Genomic DNA, 27,286 nt, shown 5'->3' with positions numbered 1-27,286 from the left:
TCATTATATCGAGTGTAAACACCTGGGCTGTCCTGACATCAGTCATCTACACTTAGCTGCTAAAATGTCGACCTCATCAGCTCCCTGTCAGCCCGGTCTGTCTATTACCCGTGTTTCTCCCTGTTACCTCTTGCTCATTATACCTTTAATGTCTCTGCAAACAATCCCCTCGTTACTTTGACCTGTCAGTCTCTCTCTCCCTCTCCCTCTCTCTCTCACGCTCCTTTGCCGCCATGTTCCGTCACCACAGATAACATTCAAGCCTTTTTTTTTTTTATTGTAAATGTGTGAGGCCTTTTTTTTCCTCATAAATTTACCATAGTCATCTTAGAGAATATTAACACATTTTTAATTGTTATTTAATTAAAAAAAAGAAGAAGAAAATGTAATTAATGACCGCCTCCCCCGGCTCTGTAATCCTACAATGGTTTTAACACACTGTTGCATGTGTCAGAGTTGCTCGGGGTAGAACCGTCACACTGAATATACATCATTTCCTTTGCCTCCAGTCTGTATATTTCCATGTTGAAGGCAATATAACTAACAGTGTGATTTTATATCAGCCTGGTATTTTTGTAAATAAAACACTTTTGTACTTGACTATGACTCATGACACAGTGATGCATCTGCCTCAGTAAACCTGCAGAAACCCGCTGCTTGACTGATCGATTCTCTCTGCAGTTCTCTCAACTATCTCTCCATCTCCACGTTTTCTTTGGCTTTAACGTTCCTGTGTGGCAGTCGAGTCTAAAGAAGTGTCCCGTCACATTTTTTTCAGCTGGCACATTCATACCAGCGACTTTCTCGTCATTAAAAGTCCATGCATGCCGTTCCTTACCTTCTTTACACTCCAGCGCCACTCTGGACTCCAGGTTGTCCATCTGGAGCTGCAGACGTTTCAGAGTGCGGTCGGCGTCCCTCGACTTCCTCTTGTAGGCGATCAGCACGGCGATGATGACCAACAGAAGCAGGCCGCCACCCCCGCCAATGCCGATAATGGCAGGAAGCGTCAGCAGGCTGTCCGAGTAGATGTGAAGAGTCCCGGGGGAGTACTCGAACCCACCAGCACGGATCTGGAAACACACAACTGGTTTTCAGTGATAAAGGGAGAAAAAAAACACACACTTGTTACAAGGGCTGTGCGGTATACTGGTTGAACTGGCGAGAAGTTAGTTCAAGTTTTAAATGTGTGGTCGGTTTTCTCCCTACTTCCAGCCATGATTGTGCTGTTTCCACTAATGTGTACGGCTTATGTACTGCAGTAAAAAAAAAGTCTAGGTTTAGCGCTTCGCCTCAGAGAAGGCTCCACCCCAGTCGATGAGGGAGAGGACATTGCTGCGTATTTACATCCTCCGGACCAGATTCTCCTCCGCCGGTCTGACAATGTGAACGCCTCTGAGGCAGCGGTCACCCCTCCAGCAGCAGGTGGTTTGAGAACAGATGAGGGGAGTCAGACGAGATGTTGACTCGATTTCTACCCCAAGCATCGTTACATTTTCATCCGGTCACACAAAACTGTTGATCGCCGCGGAGCCTCACGTCGCCTCGGCCGCTGTGAGCCTTTGCTTGTAGGACAGGCGGCTACAGATGGTTCTGGTGGCGGAGGACCACACGAGTTAACTTGCCCGGTCCTTTTGAGCAACTTGGCGCCGCTCCTTCTGCATTTTCCGCAGGTATATTTTTGGGGTATTCAGACGGACAGTTTGCCGCTAATGTCCTCGTTTGTCACTGTCAACTTTTAACAAACTGATTTAGGTCAGAGAAGGGAACGCCGGCCAAGGTTAAAGCTGTGCAAGAGTAGGTGGACACGGATAGAGTATGCACACAACACGCGGCCGACACCTTGAACACACACACACACACACACACACACACACACACACACACACACACACACACACACACAGGCATATATATATATATAACTCACACATGTACACACACATGTATAAGTAATCAAACAAAGTAATCAGTGGCATTTAAATCTCTCCCCAAGGAGTCCTGGTAATTATGGGAAGTCAAACACATGTAATGTTTTTTTTTTTTTTCTTTCTTTTTTCCTGACTAACTACATTTACATAAGAGCTTTGCGTCGTAGAAGGAGAGGGCGAGAAAAAGAAAGAGGAAAAGACTCACAGCACTGGAATCCATCAAATCAAGTGAACCACAAGGGGGGTTGATAACCGATTAAAATGAGGTGTGATTATGCACTTTGAAGCTCTCCTAAGTGCACTTGCACATTAACACTATCAAAGTCTGATTTAAAGAAATAAAAGAGAGAAGCTGTGACATCGATATCAATGTAGGCAGCGCCTACAAGTTGAATCCGCAGCAGTAGAGACACTCAGATTGGCTCGTATTGGATTAAGCAGCCAATTAGCTGCGTGGACTCGATGGGGGCCGCAGAGACGGAGGTTAAACTGAATCTACTCGTGGGCAAAACATTAGCCGACTGCAGGCTAGGGTCGAACAGCATCCCGTCATGCGCATATTTATGTATATGATATCAGATAGCAGGCCTAGGAAGGAAATGCACGGCCCGCCACCGGTAGCTACAATGCAGTCCATTCAAGTTACAGCGGTACATCTGTAGTGTAGAGTGAATATAACATTGGAATCTCTCCTAGAGCCGATCCAAGCCTTTCCAAGTCGACCCTCTCTTTCGCTCCCCTCAGCTCAACTGAGCCTTCTAGCGTCTTTCGCCTCATTAAATGGAGAATTATGTTGCTAAAGAGCCGGACATTTCCCTCAGGAGACAATAAGGACAGGTTGACGGGTTTCAGACTCACCCGGACCTGTTTGTTGTTCATCCTTAACGTGCAATTAATGGTTGGTACAGGCGCGTTCTTGTTTTCACAGAAGGGGGAAACCTTTACTTGTGTAGGCCTAATCAGTGTTGACATAATTGATGCTCTCACATTGTGCTGCGATGACGGGGAAAAGCTGAGCTCTACTTCCGGCAGACGCGTCAAACAGTGGCCGCACGTACCAGGATGCAATGCGTCCAAGGTCCCCATCTGCTATGTCGGCTGATGCAGACGCGCACGGACGCGGCCAAATATCCGAGTCAGCTGGAACACTGCGAAGTGGATCCTGGCGTCTGTTATATCTTTTGCATTTCGAGACGCCAATGTCATTGTTGGAAACAACGAAGGGAACATGGCGTTCTGCTCTTGAGCGGCATGAGAGCACGCCTTCTTCGCTACACAGTGGCGGCGACTAGAAATCCAAACTTAAAAACAGCAGCCTGCGGTTCTTCTCTGAAACGTTGTGTCTTGTGTCTGTGTGGGAAAGGAATTTGTGGCGGAACAGATACCAAAACAGGGTAGAGGATATTTGGGCATTTGGCAGAGAAACAGGGAAAAGCACCGGTGTAAGTTCTCTCATGAACACTTGCTGAAGCTCCACTGCTTCAGTTTCAGGTGTTATCCATACCGGCTTACTGGTGCACTTGGATGAAATGGCACCGTTGTGAACGCAATGAATGTGCAGCGGTATAATGTCTGCAGAGAAGCATAACGAATGGTGAAAACATAAAGTCAATCAAACGTATATTTTTGGGGTTTCTAAGCCTTTTCTTTAAATGCTAAAAGGCACTAATTGTAAATATTATTATTATTAGTATAATTGAAAAAGCACAGCCTTTTGTATGGTGCCACTCATAGCGCACCAGTTAGATCAGGATGTGTATGAAACATCTATGCTCGTACACTGGACGTACAGCAGGCCCGACATGTACGATGTTTCAATAAAGCAAATCCTGCTTAGTGTGTATCATCTGAGAAGAGGTCCCTGCTATATCTGGTGCCGATATCCGGGGGGACACGTATCCTCGGATGACTTGAATGCAGCACGAGGATGAGCGATATTAAGTTGGTGACACATTTTCTGGGCATATTTGTCTATTTTTATTCTCCTGACAGACTGAAGGACTGACGGAGGGAACTTAAAAAGCTGAAGGCCAAAACAACAAACAAGTTTCTTCGAAGAACTCAAGGGAGGCGTACAGCTGCCAACACACAGCTGAGCATCTGAAGGGACACGTGAAGGCACGCTGACAAACACACACACAGCGTTTCTCTCCGTACACCCACTCACAAAAACACACACAAGGCCGGTATGTCTGGGCACCCATTAGGGTCCCCTGTATGTAGGTCACTCTACACAGGGAATATTATTGTGTTACAGATGTGCCCTTCTGCAGAATTCCACAACAGACAAAGATGTGCACGTTAAACACGAACATACGACAACACACACACACACACACACACACACACACACACACACACACACACACACACACACACACACACAGGAGAAGAGATCCGAACAGACAGCTTAATTTTTTTGTGTGGCTATTGTCAGACGAAGGACTAACTCCACCACCCCCGCCAACACGTTGCTCCGATATTCAACATGACATTTTGTGAAAAAAAAGAAGAAGAAGAAAATATATATAATATTCCAGTTCCTCCTTGGAACTGGCTGGTTGAGTTGAGAGCTATCATATTGAATTACATGGATGCGCTGTCAGTGGCTTTCTAGGTATATTGGCTGTAGCTAGCGGGGAGTAAATGTCATAAAGATATAGTGAAAGGACTGTGAAAGGACATTGGTGATAAGTTTAAAAGGGGGGCAGGAGGTGGTGTGTGTGTGTGTGTAGGGGAATGGGGGTGGGGGGGACAAGTAGGGTGGGGGGAGGGGGGGGGGGGGGGTTCTGGCGGGTTATTCAGACACATATATTCAGAGTGAGCGCCGCGTCGCCGGGCTGATGTTTGACCTTCTACAATACAGATGCTCCAGGAGCCGCGCGGTGATTTTGAAAGTCTGCTGCAGTCGGAGTGAATCAGGGATCTCGGTCTGCAGTCGGCTGACAGCTCTGGATGAGCGAAGCCCAGCTGTTGCCCCTGGACACCGCTCGCAAGCTTGTTCCTTGACTCCCCCGCCCCTCTCCCCAGCACTAGTTGGCGCGGTGTTGTAATTTCGAACCGTACAAAACTCTGGAAAATGAAAGCAACATCAACGGCATTCCCGCTGTGGGTGGTGATGAAAAAAAAAGAAGCTGAAGCTTCTGACACTTCACATAGAAAAACAGGAAGTAGAACTCGTTCTCGGTGATGTGGCGACGGCTTTCAGAGGACGCAACTCTCGCTCGGATTTGCTGAGAGTTGGACACAATTTGCACATCACAAAGGTTTATGCAGCAAACGAGGTTCCTGGATTAGAGCTTAGAGACAAGCTTAGCGTCTGCATATCAGTGGCATCCTGGAGAAACAATTCTGTTCTTAATACCACCTTTTATGTTTCCTTATTAACTTATTGTCGTAATTTAACTCTTTGTTTGCCCGCATCCGGCTGTCGTCTTACCAACGTCATTCTCTTTTTCGTGAATGAGGTATTGTTGGCCTGTTGTTGAGTCTTGAGAAGTATGAGAAGGTATCTATCAGTGCTGTCATATTAGCGCGTTATTAACGGCGTTAACACAAACCAATTTTAACGCTTTTTACTTTTTCATTTTTTGGGACAGAAACACATGGACACCACAACGAAGAACAAAGTTACTGCAGCCATAGCTAAATGGATGCTACTGCGTGTAGCCTGTTAGCGTTGTTGAGGACGAGGATCTAGCTGATATAATACACATCACATCCAACGACAGGACCTACGAAGCCTGACTGCTATGTTCATCTCTCTCTCTCTCTCTCTCTCTCTCTCTCTCTCTGTAAATTCAATTAGAATGTTGCAACAACAATATTGCAAAAACAATTAAAACACATCAGAAAAACATAGTAATATACAAATCATACAGATAACAAAAATACAAACAAAAATAATAACAATAATAAAACAGATTGAAAGTCTCTTTCTCTCTCGAAATTGTGATTAATCGAAAGTTAAATGCATAAGTCGTGATTACATATTTTAATGGCTTGACAGCACTAGTATCTATATGATGTAGGTGCTATATTTGCCTTTAACAGTGTGCAGCTATCAACACTCCTGAGTCAGCTCCTGTAGGAAAAAGCGGGATGCTAGAGGGCAATTTAAAGATGTAGAAGAAGCTTGGTGGTGCTCTCTGAGATGGAAAAATAAATGTGTTTTCTGCTGCAGGTGTCTTATAAAGGCGTTTCAAAAATAAAAAAATAGACAATGGCCACAATCCCTGGCGCACACAGACTATTGAATCTATTGTCGACGGCATCATGTTGAAGTGCTTAAATCATAGTGCTGAGGCCTTTCAAGCGGCCGGTCAATAGACTGATCACCAATTCATCACAACCTGAATGTCTTTGGATTTGTGTTCTGGGAAACTGTTGAGAGCATCTCCAGCTGTTAACCGTCATGTCATAGAAAGAGCAATCAACAATATGATTCCTCTGGAGTTGAGTACGGTGGATTTGTTGGCCTGTCGATTTAACGGGGGCGGGGGGGGGGGGGGGGGGGGTTATATTGCGTGGACTTTCAAAGATCTACGCCATCAAAGTAAAGTGAAGCTAATCAAAAAAGAAAATCAGAGGCGGCCCCGTTTGATGCAAAGTCTACAGATCTGTGCTTCGCATTGAGAACGTACGCTCAAATACATGCGACTGGAGACACTGCCTCCTGGAAAACTTCCACCGACTTATTTTCGGGAGCGCGCCGACTGGAGGACGAGGCCGATGAGGATCAACATGTTGATTAAGTCTGGATTTGTCGGGAGGTTATTCACACAACTAAGCAACAAGGTTAGAGGGGCGTGACGGGCTTCGGTTGTCATTTGAGAGAATATGGGTCAGTGTAGATAGGTCGAGTAGAACAGGTGGTCTTTTTTTGGTCCTTTTTGACGGAAATCGGGCTAACTGAATCCTGACCCACTTATTTAATGACTAGGAAAGATTAAAGCTAAAAGAAGAGACATGATCTGACCGTGACTTTGTGTTGTCCGGTGAGGTTGGGCCATTCACACAGCAGCTGGCTCTCAGACAGGGTGAGGACGCAGGGAGTCTCGCCAATCAGCACCGTGTAGTTGAGGCGACTGTTACCGGGAGCCGCTGGGATCAGGTTACGGCCCTAAACACAGACAGAGGGAGAGAAACGTGTTGAGGAAGGTGGCACTCGGCTCATTTACGCATGTGTTTTCATGCAAACGATGCAAAACAATGGAGCCCTACGGTACAGAGGAATATCAGGCTTTGGATAGACACACATGTTACTTGTTTAGAGGACCAATGCTTGCATCTGATTGTTGCTTAAGGAGTGAGTTATGGTGCTTTAGGATCCGACATTCCTGTTTTGTATTCCAGTTCAAAGCACTTGTGATAAATCTGGAGCCAAAATTGAAGAAAACCGAAGAAATGTACGACAGGAAGACATAGAGCACAAAATGCATATTGTGTATATGCTACAGAGGCGGATGGGAGGCACACATTTTGTCTTCAGTCCACTAAACTGAGTTCCACGCGTACAGGCTGAACCCCCCCGAGGTGTGTAAATTTGAACATTTGTCAATTTCTGTCCCTATTTTTCATTTCAATATCAAGTCCGCTCCAATTGGACACACACTACGTCCGTGATGGAGGGGAGGCACTTAGTGGCGAGGAAAAGAAGATGGAACTCGAGCAACGGCGAGGAAAAAAAAAGCAACAGGGGAAAGAAGAATACAAAGAAAACAAGACAGACAGGGAAACATCTGGAGATGCAGACGCGGGGAGGGGTGGAGAGAGCGGAGAGAGGAGATTACAGGAGAGGTTAGAAAACGATGAAAGGGAACGCGCTGCGGAGGGAGAGAGAAAATGGGACTGAGCGGCGAACAGAGCTGGCGGAGCGGGCGAGATAGAGAGAGAGAGCGAGAGGAGATAGCTGCCGCGTCTCCCGCTGGCTTAGCAGTGGGACGCAGAGACAGACTCCGTTTTCCAATCCCATCGTCTCTGCAGGCCGCCACCCGGCCCCGCTCTGCAACCCTGTAAACATGCATCCCATTCCATCTCACACACACACACAAGCATTCAAGTTGAAGCCACACACGGAGCTGTTGCCCCCCCCCCCCCTCCTTCACCACACACACACACACACACACACACACACACACACACACACGCACACACAGACACACTACAGGCAAGTAGTATCATGCGGAGGACATGCTCTCAAAAACACACAAACACACACAGGAAGGCACTTACCAAACACCAAGACCAGATAAATGTTTTTCTCCCCCCCCCCCACCCCTCCTCTCTCTCTCCCTCTATTGCGCTAACACACCTCGAGAGAAACACACCCGACACTTGAGATGAGAAATTAATTGCGTGTCGAGCTCAGCGCATGCATCTCAGAGAAGCGCACCCCCCCTCCCTCCACCTCAGTGCCCCCACCCCCCACCCTCGCCCCGCCAAATTGCATTTTAGTCCATCTCATCAGCGCTTCCAATGGGTAGGCAGTTCCACCAACAAGCCAAGCAGGAGATTTGGCAATTACTGAGAGGCTCTTTGCTAATAAATTATCATTTAAGGAATAAATTACAACGGTTATGCTGCTTTCAATCGCTTCGCGCATATGAACGCGCAGAAACACACACACACACACACACACCCTCCCCCCGTGATAACATGAGAGATAGTCAAGGCGAATTCTAGCAGGCGATAACATTTTTTTTCCTTTTTTTTTAAAAAAAAAAGGCACTGCGCGCTGGAGTTCAATGCCAATGCGGCACGTCGATGTGACACTGATCTGAGGGAAAAGGAACGTAATGCTGTCTCTTTCCTGTGCACAGTGTAGCCCCGTGAAACACGAAGAGGTCAATGTGTTTCACACACTGTCAGCGGTTAAGACACGGCCTTTTCACCCAGTTGCAGACGACGACCCGGATATTGTCTCAGTGAGAGCACATGTATACGTTCCTCCTCGAGAACTTTATGACCACATATAGAAGGTGTGTGGGGGCGGGGGGGCACGAGAGACAACAGATAACTGGAAATTAATTACACAAATTTTAAAGTTCTTTAGGAGGGCTCCAGGTTGCGGGGGAGGACGTCAGTCTGAGAAGTTTCTGTTCGTTACTGAAGGAAAGAAATCGGCCTTGGGAAGGTGTGTGGACGTTTGCTTTTCAATGATATATTTGTGAGATCCCTGCACCTCCCTATCAAGAGTCAACACATTTGAGATGTTCTTCCTTCGTGTGAGGATCAAAATGCGAGCGAGCGCGTGTTTGTGTGTGCGTGTCGGTTTATGTATGCTTTGCTGTTATTAACACAAGATAAGTTCAATATATTTGAGACTCTTGTACCGCAAATATAAGACCTTGGGAGAAAAACATCTACCACCTCTACCTGAAAACCTGGGTTTGAATAAAATATTAAAAATGTGTGCACACGCTCTGTTGTTGTTGTTGTTGTTGGAATGTTGTAAAGACTGACAGTATCACATCAATATAGTAAAAACAAAACACAGGACATTACAGATGAGTTGTGGGCAACCCAAGAAACTGACTCCCCCTGAATATACTGAAAGAAAATTGGTAATTATTAAACAGTAATTTCATATAAGTGGATAAGCTTTCAGCTCCAGAGAGGTGTTGATAGAAAGTGATTTACTTTTTGTTTCACAAGCAAGCAATTAAACAGCAAAAACAAACACTTGTTTGTGCCTCTCTGACCTTGAGAATGAGCGGCGACGTTGGTTTGAGCTCTAGTATCCCCGAGGGACTGAGCGGTTCGAACACGGGGTCGGGATAGTAGCTGAAGGTCTCGTTGACCACCACCAGAGCGTTCACGTTGTCCATGTAGAACCCGATCTCGTCCGGGCCCGTGCCGGCCTCGGAGAACCCCAGCTCCGAGTCGGCCACGGACGGAGCCATGCACACCATGACCGAGTTGTTGTACACCGTGCAGTTCTGAAAGAGAGAGAACAATATGTTTCTGTTGATGTTGTCAAATCTATGGGTGAGTCAAAAAAGACAATCCCTTGAGTCGCCTTTGTATGAAAAACTGAATGAGAACACAAATTGCGACGGATTTCTTTTCGTTATAATCAAGATTTTTTTCTAATTTACAAGAGAATGCGTTGCATAAAACACCACAGCCGCTTTTTGAGCACTACCTCCTGCAGGCTATAATTGTGTTTTTAAAACAGATCTGTTGGGTGTAATAACCCAGCCTTTATTTAAGTCAATGCTCTGTTAAACTGTGATGCTGTTATACCTATTGAAAATGTAAATTGGTTGCAAATTTATGATCAACTGCTATTAATGGGCAATGTGCTCTGTGCCTCTGCTTGTAGCTGAGACTGTTTTACACCAGTACTTTGGAGAATATATATATATATATATATATATATATATATATATATATATATATATATATATATATATATATATATATATATATATATATATTTACATGAAGACATGGCCATGTTTGCAACAATTTACAGGACTTTTTATTTGTGTCTGTGCACGATTACCATTTAGCATTAAACATATTTTACGTAGTTGTTTTTGCCTACAGAATGTAAGCTTGTGAGTAACTTGATTCCCTTTTGCTTTCCAATCAAGCAAAGCATTCAACTGCATTGCAACACAATAATGATGCCACTTTGACAAAAAGCAAGTATCACACAGTCATGAAATGAATAAGAAAGGCTCGCCGGAGGGACCAGACATATTTATATGACCCCTGTACACTTTGAAAACATGTCAGTATTCTTGTTTTGTAATAAATGGGCGGCAACAGAAAAACCAAAAAACACCAACGTTGGTCCTTTGAGTGCGAAGCGGCACTTTGAGTCAGGGCTGCGTGGGACGCATCACGTCGGCTGTTTGCCTCGATAAGCGACGGCTTTATCTGCGTGTTGAATTGTCCCGCTGTTGTTTGAAGTTCAGTTCTTAACCTTGACAACTGACAGGCTTCAACTCACAAGTGACAGTCAGCGAAGTGCTTTGTGAATCTATAGAACCGATGACACTCTTCAACTTTCCGAAGTGGGACCTCGGGTTTTGCATGGATGTTTTATTTTTTCCGCCCTCTCATCATCATCATTCCCTTCAACACTCGCCCCTCTCTCTCTCTCTCTCTCTCTCTCTCTCTCTCTCTCTCTCTCTCTCTCTCTCTCTCTCTCTCTCTCTCTCTCTCTCTCTCTCTCTCTCTCTCACACGTCTCTCATGTGTTTTCTTTTCGTGACACAAACACTCACGCGGTGCGGTGACATTTGAAAAGCCGTGTGGCCCGAGGTAGCGTTAGATGTCTGAAGCAGTTGCTGCAGAGAGTGCAGACGTGAGCGACACACAGACACAAACTGTCTGCCGCCTTCACAGGCACTGCGGCTATAGCATTCTTGTGTATGCAGAGCGATATGTCTGCATATATTGGTCAGGTAATGTATGTACTGTATGAGAAAAGATGAATAATGCATCCTGCGTATACGACCAGGGTGTGTTTGTGAATTTGCAGGTTTGACAGTGTGTGTGTGTTGCTGCCTGTGCTGCTGCTGAACATAACTTTGTTGTTTAGTCTGTGTGTGTGTGTGTGTGTGTGTGTGTGTGTGTGTCATTTGCATCAATACTTACATGAAAGGATTCCGCCTGGCCATACTTGGCCCTGATCTTCGGTTCTCGGATGGTTGCGAGGTTGGTCCCGCTCACCGTCAGCAGAGTCCCTCCGCTGAGAGGGGGCGAAGAGAGGCGGGAGAAGGACAAGCATATCGGTAAAATTGGTAGCAGCCGAAAATGTATCTGTAGAATGGACAGTACTGCTGATGTGCATCTTTGTTAGCTCGGCTGCATACCGTATGAGCTAACAAAGGGTGTATTGGGTGGCGGGCTCAGGCACAACAGCCGCCCGGATTATGTTGAACAGGCAATGTTTTTTAGTGAACAGTTCACTGGGCCGTCAGTATCAAGACACTATTTTGCTACTTGCCATGTACATCCTTTGCCAGATTTCCTTATTATGTTCAGAGAAAAACTTTACCCATTTCACCCAAAACTTATTTTGCATTTGCAAAATAAGTTAACACTCCAAAAGTCAACACTCCATGTGTGTAATACAAAGTTTCATGATTTTTTTTAAAAGAAAAAGTTTAACTCCAAGTATATAGTGGAGAGCTCAGGGCATCAGGTGGGGTTCAGGGATTAACACCATATAATGGAGTTTACAGAGAAAACAAGGAGAGAATGAGGACACGGCGGGGGGGAGCAACAGTGTGAGCAAAGCAAAAAGAGAGCGAGGCGGTGAGAAACTGAGTGAAGGGGAAAGATCCTGAGAGACACTCTGCATGCTTTAATCAAGACTCTGTCCACAGTAAATATGTGCTTGCCATGAGCCGGTGAAGGTCAGCGGACTGAATTCGGTAAATAACAACATAAGAACTTGGCTGAAGCCGCCGAGGTTTGATTTTGTTGGTGAGCAGCCGTGTGAAGGCAGACTCGCTCGGTCTTGGTGTAACGACGCTGATTTGGCTGGATCTATTCTTTGAGGATCATTTATCTCATTGGCTGAAACTTCAAACGCTTGTTGAGTTGAAAAACAGCTTAATTGGTTTTGGCAAATTGCCAAATATTTTGTCGAGTTTTGGAAATAGTTTGGGATACCCTGTTGGTCTGATACATTTGGATCATACACACACACACACACACACACACACACACACACACACACACACACACACAAAAAAATGGAGTTAGTCTTTCCTTTTGTTTTACTGCAACACTTAAAATGGATTTATGGCATTTTCATGAAAGATGCCTGACTTTCTTGATGCCTACCTTGTTTTACAGGGGCAGCTGCAACCTCTGAGTACTCAACTCTGTTTTATGCTAGGAGGCGTTCACTGCTATCCTGACTGTGTGTGCCCTCTGAGAAATGTGAGTTGTTAGATTCCCTATTTCCACACGCTGTAGATTCATAGTAACCCGGTTTCAAAACGATAGGAGGAGAAACCGCTTAATTTGCACATGCAATCTATGATTTTAAGAGATCAGTATGTTAGTATAGTGTATATACAAATACAAATTGTTTCCATCTCTTTGTTTTGCAGTTTGGTTATCTTGTGCACCTGACTGCAACTCAGGTTTCCCATCTGGGGACGATAAAGTGACTGAATTGAACTATCTTGTGTCTTTTTCTGCAGGTTTCTCACTGCCTGAAGGGGGATATACTGTAGTCTCTCACACTGCTGTCTGAAGGAAAGGGATGAAATAAAACATTGCATCTTAAAAAAGTAATAAACAATATGCAGCTCCCTGAAGTCCCATTGCACACTAAAGCATTTCTGAAAGCATACAGTGGGCACTGAATGGGTATTTTGGGCCTTGGTAAAGTTTGAAGTTCAAACACCTATGGCCGACACCCACGGTTCAGATATCTCCGTAGGCATCTCGCAGGCTGGATGTGGAATGTACCGCATCTAATTCGCTGCTCAGAGATCTTAAAGACAAGTGTTTCTAAGATTTACTTCCTCTGTTGCTTGGATGTTTTCAGCAATGTGCGCTCTGTGCATGGGTTGCTGCCGAGGTAGAGAGCGACCCGATGTTGTTGCCTTGACCGTTAACTATTCTGTGGACTGATTCGCCTTTCGTCTCTTACCATGTTATTTTTATAGCTGGTTTTTAGTATTGTGGAGCTGAACCCCAAAGCTTACGATGGGGCATCGTACGTCCTGCCTGAAAAGGAAGGCAGGACTTTCCTGTGGTAGTCAGAGTCTTAGCTTATTCAAGGCAAGTTCTAGGTCCCTTTGCAGTATCAGGAAAGTGATCCAGGTGACATGTCTGTAAGCCTTTATAAAAGGTCACACGTGCAGACAGTGACAAATACGTTATGTTAAAGCTTCATGCCACTCATTGAGGCAATGGATGAGCTTTCGTTCCTGGCTTGCAGATAAGAGAGTACCCTGTTCAACCCGCCACATTTGTTCTAGTGAGTTACCATGTGTTAGCATTGATTTACTGCAAAAACACAGGTGTCTTTTTCATCGTAGAGATTAATCCGACACTTATCCAGAAGGACTTTGTGTAATAGCAGAGACGGCGGAGTAAGTGATATGGTGATACGAAGCAGAGACAAAGCCTCCTAATATCTTGGATGGAGAGTCTGGCTGGCTAACGCTAGACAATCATCTCTCACTCTAATCCAGGAAGACTTACAATAACAGCAAATGGGAACAATGGGGAGGGACAGGGGGTAAATAAAAAAGATAGACGTACCATCTCTGGCATTGTTGGCAGACAAAAGGATTCAAGTCTGGCTATTCTTCTTAGCGAGACTGTCTTTTATCTTTTGGCAGGTTCCTCAATACTGGCATATGCTTGGTGCCATTCATCTTAGATTTCTTTGGCGAACAGCATGATGAGTAAGAGGTGATGGACGCTGTTACTGGGCATATCAGGTCTTTGACGCAGATTTTGACGGCTGACGTAGGTGTTGCAGTACTTTTCTACTTATTGGTTACTATTAAAATTCACTTTTTGTGAAACTGCCTTCTTGTCACTTCTACTATTGCGCTACTATTTTCAAGCGGCAAATTTTGGATTAAGCAACTGGAAATGAGACACTTCAATTCACTATGGCTGAGTGCCATGATGTGGATAAATTAATTTACTACAAAGTCTATTCTGTTGAGCAGAGTCTAATTAAAGAAGAAGTTGTATAATTGTACTGATTATTGAACTCGAACAACAAAATTACTTTTTTACATTTGAACTTTGAAGGCAAATTATATCTTAGATGTATCAAAGCAAGGGAATGTACACCTGGATCTTTCCTATATATTCACACACTTAATCAGGCCCATACCCATACAAGCTGTATGTAGTGAAAACTGTGGTTGTTCATACACTAGCATTACATCACTCTGCTCTTTATAAGAGGGATAAAGGCGGCTGATTAACAAAGCCAAGGAGCAATGGAGCTGAGGCCACATTCAAATGAACTGTTTTTTAATAATGTTTGTGCCACAAATGCATCATGGGACTGGGCATACTGCACTTACAGTATGATGCTGCCTGTCCTCTGCCTCCTTTCTCCTCCTCCGCTTGATGTATATTTGTGCTGAGTCCCTCTGTCCCCATTGCTCCTCTCTTTGTCTAAGTGAGTCTCTTTAGCTCAGGTACATGCTTCAGGGAACCGACAACAAGACAATCAGGATGAATGCTTAGGGATAGCTGGGGAAATCCAACCAGTGTTGTCAGTATTTCTCTCAGTTTGCCTTCCTCTTTCTTCTCCGGCCAACCCTGTCCTTTCTTTCTGTTTTACAACTCTCTCTGCTCTTCGTCTTCACACCCTCTCTTGGTTCTTATCCTCCAACCACTGACTGCATCATAATCATGTCATATCCTAAACTTCCCAGCAAATATACTGTAACGCTGAAAACACCAGTTGTAATTTCATCAAAAAGAGGAAGATTAGCTAAGCATTCAACAGAATAAAAAAATAAAAATAGTGGTGGCTAAAATGAATGAAAAACAAATTCGCACTGTTAGCAAATTGTAACCGTCCTAATAATGCTGGTGGAGAATCAGAGGACCCAAAATGGAGTACAAATGGGACATGTTTTGAATAAACAGTGTGAACTAAACGACCCCTTAAGCGACCAAACTAACAGGCTTGCTGACGGATTGCAGATAATAAACAATTAGCAGGCGAGCTAGCATGAGTAATTATTTTACACACTTCAATAACTCTTTATTAAAAGGCATGATATAAAATATTGCAAACAAAATACCATGGGGCAGTAAATGGCCCATTATAGAGACTGCATATAACTGACTAGTGCTAGCATGTTCCTGGCTTGCTAGCATGTCAGTAGTTAGCTCTCCAACTACATTGTGCCATTACCCATTGCGTGAAAGATTTTTTACTGCTTTCTGGTTTGACCGATATGCTTGTAATAATATAAATACTATGTTTAAGTAAATCCGCATATTCAGAACTTTATGAGAGCTGCCTGTTTGTTGCCGCACACCTATATTTAGACTACCCAATAGTTATCTGCTTTATTCGTTCAGCCGCTTTTAGAGATTTTAAAATGTAGGTCCAAAATTGCTTCTCTAACCTCTGCTGCTGCCAAAATATCTTTCCTTTGTGCAGATGAGCGCTCCTCATTGATTTATGTTTTAAGTGCTCTGGCTTCTTTCTAAATGGAATATCATCAACGATAATGCACCCGCTACATGTTTTAAATAAACAGTGTGAACTAAACGCCCCGTTGGCAATCAGGCTAACAAAGCTTGCTACATGAAACAAGGTAATTAACAGTTTGCAAGTTAGCTAGCATGAAGAGCTTTTTGAACCACTTCAATACCTCTTTACTGAATGACCTGGAAACAAAATACCAGGAAGCAGTAGCTACACAGCACAGTAGCTACAGATAAAATACAGACATTTGGAGAACTACTGTGACTGACTAGTGCTAGCATGTTCCCAGCTTGCTGGCATGTTAGTCATAAGCTCTCCAACTACATTCGTTCACCAACTATCCCTGCTAGTAGTCACTACACCACCTATATGTCGACTACCCGGTGCAACCAGTTTTCGAATCGGTATCATTAGGCAACCGCACTGGAGTGGTAAGGTGCCCTTGAGTAAGACACCAGACCCCCACCATGTAGTAGCTGCCCAACAACTGTTAGTATACCAGAATAGTAAATGTAAATGCTAAATTCCAACATGTGTCGTGTGCTGTGTACATGTGTGACAAATAAAGTAGATTCACTTGCTGAAGAAGTGGTAAGGCCAACACTATCTGCTGGACTCAACCAGTCGGTTTGGGAGGAGATTTGAAAATGTAGGTCCAAAATTGCTTCTCTAACCTCTGCTGCTGCCCAAATATCTTTCCTCGGTGTCCCAAATGAGCACTCCTCATTGATTTATTTTTGAAGTGCTCAGTCTTCTTCCTAAATGGAATATCATCAGCCAACCACAATGATAATGCACTCTACCCCCCACACTCCCAAGCTGTTTCCTCTTCTCACTGTCTTTCATCCACTCTCGCTATCATCAACTGAGCACTATGATAATGCTATGCAGGCATGCAGGTATTGGCACATAGGAAGACAATGAGGCAGATATGAACGGATTTGATACCACATCTCACTGGTTCGTTATAATTTCTACTGGAGCCAACATGTGACACTGTGACAAAGGGCAACAACTGAAACGAGTCGGCTAAATTAAAGCTTCCACAGGCTGGAAGCAGCACACGCAGGGTTGTCGCTGTTTGTGAGCTGTGTGTGTTGTGTTTTTTTGTGGTGTTCTCAGCCGGATGGAGCAGGGATCATGGGCCAAACATCAGGGACTCTGGGAATCAGTGAGGTGTGTGCGTGCATGTGTCGTTTCTTTTATGTGGAGGCATCACCCCTGAGTGAGCTTCCTGAAGTAAAACCCCAGTTTTACACACACACACGCGCACACACACCCTCGCAGTGTGGGTGTGTGTGTGCCGTGATTGGGCCTCAGCTGCTTCTTAGCTGGTTCTAAAAAAGCTGGATTTATCAAGCTCTTTTCTCGAACAAGCTCTGCATCTATCTGCCACCATCTAGTGATGAGTCACCATGGGGAAGAAGGCATACAAAAAGCAACAGTGGAGGAAGTCAAAGAAAGAAGGTAAACTGAGGGGAAACAGAGCAAGATAGCTTGAATATACATTAGGAAGATACGGAATGAAAAAAATGCAGGGTATCAGCGAGAATACAGAACGGAAAAGCGTACAGCAGGTGTCCTGACATATGTTAGATGGAATAGGCCTATTCAAACAGGTGGGTAACATAATACTGTGAACTCATTAATCTGGGCAGGATGTTAGGCACTGCCAAATCACAGGCGGTGGGTTTAATGGAGGAAAACATTCTGCAGGAAACTCTTGACTTTTGTCACCAGCAGGCATCAAGTTCTCAGAGATTTACTTTAAGATCCAAAATACAGAATGGACCAGACGGCGACCTCTTTTTAATGGTGAAGTGCCTCAAACTTGCATTATTTCTGATGGCCAGCAGGGGGCGACTCCTTAGGTTGGATGACACGCAGTTACTACTTCTTCTTATATATGGTCTATGGACAGGACACACATTAGAGGACAACTAACAGGTTAGGATTGTAAACCAACAGGATTGTAAAAATACCGGGTAGTGGGTTGGAAAATCAAACACATATGTGCCCCAGAGCGATTACAATCATTATGTAATCCAAGCAAGATTAAAATCACCCAAACTAAACAACTTATGAAATAAAAACCCAGGCCAAATGGGGCTGCAGAAATGCCACCAAGTTAAAGGCTCAGGTCACAAGTAACCCAAGTCTGCATAATAAAAACCAACATGCGTGTGTGCACGTCCGCCCTCCATGCCAGTTAATTTACTTTCAAGTGAAAGTCTTTGCATGTGCGTGTCCTCCTCGTCTTTAAAGCTGAGCGAAAGAGGGTTTTTATTTATTCAGCTTGAGTTGTACAGTACGGTACTGCATGACAGTTGGTGCCGAGTATCAAACTGAGACGTGCACTAGTTCAGGCAGAGAACTTCAGTCTCACACATCTGATCAGCATTATCTGCCTCTTCAATCACCGACTACATTCAAACAATCAGCAAGCTGTAGGATCTTACGAGTTAGAATGTCCAATTCTTTTTGGGATCAGGCGAGCTATCTCTGATGATTTCCTCCACTGAACATGTCTCGCTTAAGCCAGATGAAAAATATCCAGAGGCACCTTCAGTTGTTTGCCTTCTATCCAAAATCCACTGTCAGAGCTCTCAGCCAGCATTTCAGTCTGCACGGATAGCTTCGAGAGCGCCTCCGTACATTTTGTCCACCTAATGCCGCCGCGTCATAGGCAGTGGCACGAGAAAGTCAAGGTCCAGGCTCGGATTTCCTCAAGCCACGATGCTTCCAGAACATCCACCTCCGGTTTGGTGCATTTATTGAGCTCCCTTCAGGGACAAAGCTGCTTGGATATATTTCAAGAACAACAACTATTTGTTGCTAGAACTTTTCAATAAGCCTCTCTCGACCAAAAAAACGGTTATTTAGTGAAACGTTAAGTTGCCAGAAAAAGATACTGCAAGCCGCCTTGCCTAGAAGCCATTGTGGACATCAATCGACTCAATACAAGAATAAAAATACATAATCCAGCGAAGTAAATGGTAACTACAACACGAGCGCTTACCTGGCAATGCTCCAGTCAGGCTCGATCCTCAGCACTGTGGGGTCTTCGGTGTAGTTAAACTTGACCTCAGGGTTTCGGAGCTCTGCGTCATCGATGTCCACGAAGAGGGACGCACCGCCCGCCGCTAATCCGGCTGGTGTAACGCACACTATCTCGCGGGCGTTCCTCCTGGATGGACAGACAAAAAGGTTGTTGGATGAAGGTGATCCAATAATCAATGTGCATTTGATGGACAGCAGCAAAAATCTGTGTCAGCTCAGCGAAATGCTATATCCACGCGACGCCTCACAGGCATAGAAACTGTTGCGAACTGATATCCGAAAGATATCGAGGTCCTGCTGTCTCACAGGAAACCCGGGATACAAATACATGCAAGATTGCCGGAGGGAATATAGATGGTGAAATTATTTTCTCCTGGAGAAAGAAACAAGGCACAAATCAATCAAGAGAATAACAGAGAGAAGCCCTCAACGAAGACGCTGTCTCGCAGTTTGATCACTTTAAACAGAGAATTATAATAATAATAAAGAGGCAATGATTACTTTCTTGTGCCAGGAAGTTCCCTAAATACTGAGGTCCAGGCTGAGGCGTTGACATATTTATTGACTCACTAAATGTTTTTGTAATTACCAGCGTCCAGCCCGGAAAAGCAAAATCATTCTTTGAAATTTTATGAGATAATACCGCTTGTGACTGACACACTTCAGTCCAAGCGAGTCCTGCAAGATGGCCGCATTCTGCTGACCTGATGGATCACAGCAATGACAGTTGGATCATTTCTACACTGTCCTCCGGAAAATACAGGCAAAAATGCCCCTTTATCTAGTTTCGGTCTGCATTGGGATCAGATCTCAATATGCAAATGAATTAGGCTCGGCGTGGGACTCAAAATATGACAGGTCCCCGGTGAAGGCGAGCACTGTCATGATTGGGCATCAGGTATTTTTCGCGCACGCAAGCTCCTCTGCTCCTTGCTGGACTTGCTTAAAATAGCAGCAAGAGGCTGAGTTCAGGGATCTTTTCAATGTGTTCAGTCTGTGAGGATTGCATTCACACCGGGCTTAGATCCAGAACCTCCACGTTGGGAAAAGGTCCGGATGATCTGATAGTAATCGGATCCCAATGCATTTACACCATGAATTTCATGCATTTTTCCTGATAAATAATATATGTATATATAATTTACAAATGAGGTATGCATGCATGCATGCATATATATATATATATATATATATATATACATATATATACATATATATATATATATATATATATATATATATATATATATATATATATATATGCATGCATGCATATATATATATATATATGCATGCATGCATATGCATGCATATGCATGCATGCATGCATATGCATGCATATATATATATATATATATATATATATATATATATATATATAGTGTGATATAGCCCTTCCTGTACAATATTTATTTCCGATTAAAACAAATGTGCTGCGATTAGTGTTGGGAGCACGAGAAGAATGTAGAAACAAGTCATGTGAAGTCATGTTTAATGACGTTAGTAACTGCTATGATTGGTGCACCGACAAGGATCAACGGCACCAGTCACAAACACTGGGGGAGGGCAAGAGTGTGTGTGTGCGTGTGTGTGTGTGTGAGTGTGTGTGCATGTCCCATAGGCGAAATAACATTTTCAATTGCAGTCCCGAGTAGCTACACTATCTAATATGTATTTAGCACAGTTGAGTGGTGGCTGCTTTTCTGGGCCATGACTTCACAGAAGCAACGCGCGCAAGAGTGTGTGTGTGCGTGCGTGCGTGCATGTGCGCGTGCACATGTGTGTGTGTGTGCGTGCGTGTGTGTGTACACTTTAATATATTGGTGCGTGCTTTTCGTGCCTCTATGTGCCATGGCAGTCAGACAGGGAGGGAGAAGAGTGAGAGAGGGGAAAAAGGAGAGAGAACCTACACCATCCACCTCTCCCAACGTCCCTTGGCCTGTTACCATAGCAACCCCATTCACAAAGAACACAGGCAACCGTCATGAGACGCCACAAATGCAGTGGCGCGGTTGCGGGTGGGACGAATGAAGACGGCGTTGAGTTGAGCGGACAGTTTAAGTGAAGTGGAATGGGTTGGATTACTGCGAGGAGGCTGCAGCGCAGGAGGCTGCAGCGCAGGAGGCTGCAGCGCAGGAGGCTGCAGCGCAGGAGGCTGCAGCGCAGGAGGCTGCAGCGCAGGAGCGCTGCGACATCAAAGCTAACATGTTGTCGCTTCTATTGAGATGCGCTCGGAGAGGCTAATCTGTGCATTTGACAAGCATGCAGCTGTGGTGGTGCTTTGTATTTCTTTTTTCATGCATGAGATTAGAGAGAGTCTGTGCGAGTGAAGACAAAGAGATGTTGAGTGTGTGCAAGCAACTTGCATGCACACACAAATACTGATTATACGCTTACATGGGTATGTAATATCTTTATGACTTTTCACAGTACACACACACACACGCACACACACACGCACACACACATCTTTTAAACAGAGCCTGTTTATGTATGCACGTATTTCCTTGATCCATTAATTTCCCATATTATCTACAGTACCTTCAGTCAGTTACAAATTTGTTTTACTATCTTAAGTGCTCTGTTTTTGTCTCGTTCTTATCGAAATTATATTCCCCTCTGTTGGGATGTTTCCAATTTCCCCACAGGGATAATTAAAATTTCATTTAGATTCGAGAAATTAAACCACAAAATAATTGTGCCTCACTTTTTGAAGTAGCATGGTTGCGGTCCTATGCTGACAGACACGTAGCTGCCCGCGTTGAGGTAGCTGCCTTCGATGGTGACCCGGGTGCCCCCGGAAATTGGCCCCTGAGATGGCTGGATACGGCTGAAGTATGGAGTCTGGAGCAGGGAGGAGGAGGACATTTGTATTTCTTCAGCAAAAGAATCAAATTGAAATAGGACAGAAAGCTGTTTTGAGATGCCCTGTGTAAAATAATCAAATCACATGGTACACAATTAAGATTCCTGCAACAAAAAAACATGAATGAGGTGAGTCTACGATATAATATTTTGCTATTCTTGTAGGTAAGACTTACTAACTTTGCCAACTTTGCGACACCAACCAAAAGAAAAACTAATAGAAATGATCTTTTAAGGGCCATTTTCTTCAAGACAATTTCGTATCAAACCCTGGAGACATGTTTCGGACTTCTTTTGAGCCGTCGTCGTCCATATAGATAAACTCAAAGCCTCTTTGCATGATGCTTACCACAAAGGTGAATGGCCTGGGAGACAGGGCTCTGTAGTCGTTGACGCAGTCCCTCACACACACCTCCACCTGAGCTTCCTGGACCCTGTAGCTGGTCGCGTCATTCAGCAGGCACACTATCCTGTGGAGGGAGAGTTGAAGGGATGGCGGAAAGGAGACGGGTCAGGGGTCGACCAAAAGGTTTTTAAAGGGTCAGTACACGAAATCTAAAACACATATGTTCCCTGTAGTGCTATTCATCTATCTTCATTGTGAGTCACACTGAGTTTTTCTTTCTACCGAACTGCAGAAGGAAGTACCCATCTGCTAAAGGACGAGAGGCTCGTGCTGCTGATCACAGTTGAAGTCACGCCAAAGAGGAGGCCAAAAATGTTTACGACTCATGGCGTCACGTGCAAGAGCCTCTTGTCGTTAAGTGACCGTACCCCTCTTTCTGTGTAGTGAAAATGGCAGAAAATAAGTGTATCACATGAAACTTCTCACAACGAGGTCTGTGGATTGTCTCGAGCAACTGGACCACGGCTCCTTGGAAAGAGACATTGCTGCGGAGTTTTTCAAATGTCTCCAACAGTCGGCAACTCACACCACAATCTCAGAGACTGATAAATAGCACTACAGGGATGAGGAAGTGAATTGCCCTTTTGACACCAACGACATGATCTCTGACATCTTATCAAATGCTGCTTCAGTCCATGAGTACCAAGAGGTTTACAAAGAGAAAGTGCAGTTTTCACTCAGTCAGTATGTGCTTAAGGCTAAGTGTGATGAAATGAGCGGTCAGTAACATGACCGCATTGTACACGGCAATACAATATCTGACACAAAGGTCTGGCTTTCAGGAGTGGTGACGGAAAGAAAAGAGAAAACAGGAAAATGACGGTGACAAGGAAGAAGGGAAAGTTGCACGTAAAAAATACATAAATATCCTCAGCATGTTTGAAGTGGTGCATGGATGACGGGGATGTTGTGTAAATTAACGTGTGTGTAATATTTGACTAGAGATGATGTCCTCCATCTCAATATGCATCGTTTCCCGACTAACTGCACTACCGAGAGATTGCTTGATCTGCGTGAACTCAATTCCTGAGCCATGTAGGACCCTGCAGAGGAGTAAATGTCAGGATGAGAAAAATAAAGGATAGAGCATATGTAGGGAGTAATGGAGGGGAACAACAGATGGAATTCACAGACACAAACACACACACACACATAGAAATACCCTAATATGACACGTATCGTTTTAGATGCTGAGTGCAGAGCTGTCAACTTTTCAAAAAAACCTTGGCGTGAGATTTTGTCGACGGACGGGGGGTGGGGGGACGACGAGAAATACGCGCCGCAGCGAACAGCTGTGTGTCGGGAGGGCGTGATTTAAGACCATTGAGTGACAGTCACGTTCAATGCGAGACTTGAGAGCCCCGATACCTCCGTCTCTCCGCTCCTCTCTGCCGGCGGACACAGTCCCGCGACTGTCTGTTTGGGGTAAACAGGATGTCTATGCAGTGAATAGGCTTATAGATGGCGCTCTTCAGCGCCATCTATAAAAAAATTTTGGCGTGAGATATTGATTGTGGGGCGTGTGAGCGTGCGAAAACATGAAAAAGCGAGTGTCACACGGCGAAAGCGTGAGAGTTGGTGGCTCTGTGGGTGAAGTTGCATGTCATCTGGTCAACATTTTTTCTGTCACTCGATTGGCCAGGATGAGAGAGGGGCTGGTTGCTGCCTCTGCTGAGTGCGTGCGTGTGTGTATCCTCAGATAGTGTGCGTGTTTGTGAAGCAAACAATTTCTGTGTGCGCCATTTTTACATTTTGTGAATGTCTTTTTGTCCTTGTTTGAGTTTTGTGCTTTGTCGTAATTTGCGTACTTTTCTACTTACTCTTGCTATTTTCAGTGCTTAAGTGACAAAGTACTGCAAAACGCGGTGCACTATGATTACCCGGATGGCGTACTCATAACTGTCAAAATGTTTGAGTGTGGACCGCTGGACACTTGTCCACCCTCGACGGCAGCCATATTGGCGAAGTAGCGGAATGGGACATTCCAGCAGCGTCTGCCGTTGCTCCAGTGAACACTGCACCACTGTAAAATGTGTCAAGATCCAGGATATCGTTGTCGGTTAAAAGCCATCAGTATAGTTTATTGGGTGAATTTTATAAGTAAACAGCCATGTTCCATTCGACACAATAGCCACTATTTAAGGAAGTATGTAGTGTGAACTTTAAGTGTGCATTGGAGTGCGCTAATGCAGCATTGGTGTGCATGTGCTTGAATGCTTGCGAGACTCTGCTCCTCAGCTTACCTCTCTGCGCTCACGTACTCCTCCTCGATAGGCACGCAGGGTACCTTGCCCAGCCGGACCCCCATCTGGATGTCACTGAACTGCAGACCCAGGTTCTCCCCCAGGATGGTCACCCTGGTTCCCCCCTGGCGAGGCCCCGTCTCCGGGAACAACTGGACCGACAAGAGGACGGAGGTCGGAATGGGTGGAGGAGCAAAAGGGGAGAAAGAGATTTAGTTCCCAATTTAAAAAGCAAAAAGAGACAATACCTATTTGTAGTCACACAAGCATGAACACATACATATTGAGGGCACAGCGTGTGTACATGTATGCTGACCCATTCCACCAGTTTAAAGTCTGAAAATGTCATAGCACAGACACTCCCAAACAAACAGGATAACGAGGATAACAAAAACACTTAACACACAGAGCCGCACACATGCACACCACACAGAATTGCCCATATTGGGTTTATTTAAGTTTTAATGAATAAAAATCACCCTCTAGGCTTTGAAAACCACTGGAAATTAGATTAAAAAAAAGGTCGAAAAACAAAAAAAAACACGGAACCAAACCAGCACCAAACAAAAGCATCATCTTGGGGGTTTAATTGAAACTTATTACGGCGGCTTGGCTTCGGCGGTGGAGCATCGCCGGTGTAACGCTCAACCATAATGTGATTTATCTTGCCAGATTATGGCGCCTAACGCGGACAGGTGTGGTGTGACAAAACAAATGCGGTGACTGATGGACGGTGGCTGTCGCAAACACACACAGACTACGGCACAGCAGTACACACACACGCACACACACACACACACACACACACACACACACACACACACAAACCTAATCCCTAACAAGCATCACAAGGTAATTATGTGTAATCTGTCCGTTGCCCTGCTCCTGCAGTGCTCGGCTGAGCAGACAGCGTGGAAATGCAAACTAAGGTGCCGACAGCATGGAGTTATTATTACACCACAGACAGCACCAAACAACAGACCTTGACAAATGGTGATTTCTACAGTGTGGACTAGTTTTGGGAATGAAATATTTGTCTTGCCTGACACATAAAATCTAACTCAAAACTTTTATGCGGAGAAAGTCAGCTTTTCGGCAACCAACAGCCACGTCGTTGCCCAATGTACCGCCGCACTGGAGCCGCTGGAGGTTGAATGAGGATGAACGGAAGAACAATATGCAACGACTCGCTCCGCAAAAAAAGAAACCACATAGTCCGAGGTTTGCACAAGCAACCCTTTGTCTACTCTTTGTCTACGCATTGCCAAACGCTTCCACAAAAATACAATTATAAGTGAAAATAAAAAAATATTAAATGAGGGGAAATGGAATGGAAATCATAATGAAAATGTTAAAATTTAAAGTTTAAACGTGAGCGATTAGCATGAAAATGACAATGGGGAATGATAAAGGAAAATGTAACAAACAAAAATGGAAAGTGATGAAAATTGAAAAGCTTAAATATAAATATACAAATGATGCCTGAAAGCCAGTTGTAACAAACTCAGTGAATGACACAACATATTTCGAAGAGAGTGATTTAATCACCTCCCACTCATCATTGAATCATAAGAGGTTTTAACCGTTTTGTATTTCTACGAACAAAACGTATGTCATCAGTATAATCTAATCTGCCATGATCACATAAATAACCGCACATGAATACTTAATCTTTTTTTTTTATGTAGTGGATCGAGTACCAAACGATTTTCTTAAATTAGCTTTAACAGTGTCATCGGCTGCCACAGCACATTTTGGAAGCTCTCAGCAAAAACCTAATACGTTTGGCAGCATCATACAAAGTACAGACATTACTTTAAATACACAAACACAGACCAACAGGCAATATCAGCCTGAATGTGTTCAGGAGGAAGGGGTTGAACATGAATATAATAATCCTAGTAATGTCTAAATATATGAAGAGCTGGGGTTTGAAAACTAATACCTTCCAAAAAAAAAATCTATAAAACAACATCGGAACTGTAGTGTACCGCACTAAGAAACCACGAGGGAGACGGAGAACCGTCTGGTCCGGGATAATGCTGCCCACTATTTGGAAGCTGACTCACGTTGGAAGCTCAGGCGCCAGGAGAGCCTCAGCCATCGGTACCACAAACACAATAGCTGGTAAACACTGACCAGCGCAAGTAGCCATCGAGCTCTAGGGTACGACATGGACAACAGATGTCAGGGTGTGGAAATTGGGAGTTCGGAGGGTTTTAGTAGACTGAAGCAATGATACCACAAAAAACACAATATCAGCTCGCCACCGAGCCGTGGGACAGAAACACTGGCAGAGCCACAGACAGACAGGCAACAGAGAAAGAGGATCTGTTTAAAAGGATTACTACCACCATCTGAGAGGGGAGGGGAGGAGGAGGGAGAGGGGGCATTTCATTGAATTGGTGACGTTTTCCCAAAAAAAAGGGTTGGTTGGTAACCTGACACTAGATGGTTTCTAACAGAGAAGACATTGCCGATACATTTTTGGAAAAAAGGGCAAGACCTTTGAAAAAGTACTTAGTTGGTTATTGGAAAAAAGACATCTGTCAATTAATGTCGAGGATGGGAAGGTGAGGAGGGGGGCGGGAGGGGGCGGGGGGGGT

General features: G+C 44.5%; 1 protein-coding gene across 3 annotated transcripts in view; it reads right to left on the bottom strand.

Annotated features, from left to right (window-relative positions):
• LOC137799940 (plexin-A1-like) overlaps positions 1 to 27,286 on the bottom strand; it is a 231,357-nt gene that overhangs the window by 27,445 nt on the left and 176,626 nt on the right. For all 3 annotated transcript variants that reach the window (XM_068596847.1, XM_068596848.1, XM_068596850.1), the window contains exons 13-20: positions 24,681 to 24,832; positions 22,381 to 22,501; positions 21,874 to 22,010; positions 19,126 to 19,293; positions 11,543 to 11,636; positions 9,635 to 9,871; positions 6,910 to 7,053; positions 839 to 1,073 (exon numbers count right to left, since the gene is read on the bottom strand). In XM_068596847.1, the coding sequence (XP_068452948.1) occupies positions 839 to 1,073; positions 6,910 to 7,053; positions 9,635 to 9,871; positions 11,543 to 11,636; positions 19,126 to 19,293; positions 21,874 to 22,010; positions 22,381 to 22,501; positions 24,681 to 24,832 (1,288 nt within the window). The remainder of the gene's footprint in view (positions 1 to 838; positions 1,074 to 6,909; positions 7,054 to 9,634; positions 9,872 to 11,542; positions 11,637 to 19,125; positions 19,294 to 21,873; positions 22,011 to 22,380; positions 22,502 to 24,680; positions 24,833 to 27,286) is intronic.

This window comes from Clinocottus analis, unplaced genomic scaffold, assembly GCF_023055335.1.
Source record: "Clinocottus analis isolate CAN_PGR_092001 unplaced genomic scaffold, fCliAna1.0.p SCAF_4, whole genome shotgun sequence".
NCBI classification, from domain to species: domain Eukaryota; kingdom Metazoa; phylum Chordata; class Actinopteri; order Perciformes; family Cottidae; genus Clinocottus; species Clinocottus analis.
The sequence above is the reverse complement of the archived record's forward strand: the minus strand, read 5'-3'. Positions and strand labels throughout refer to the sequence as shown.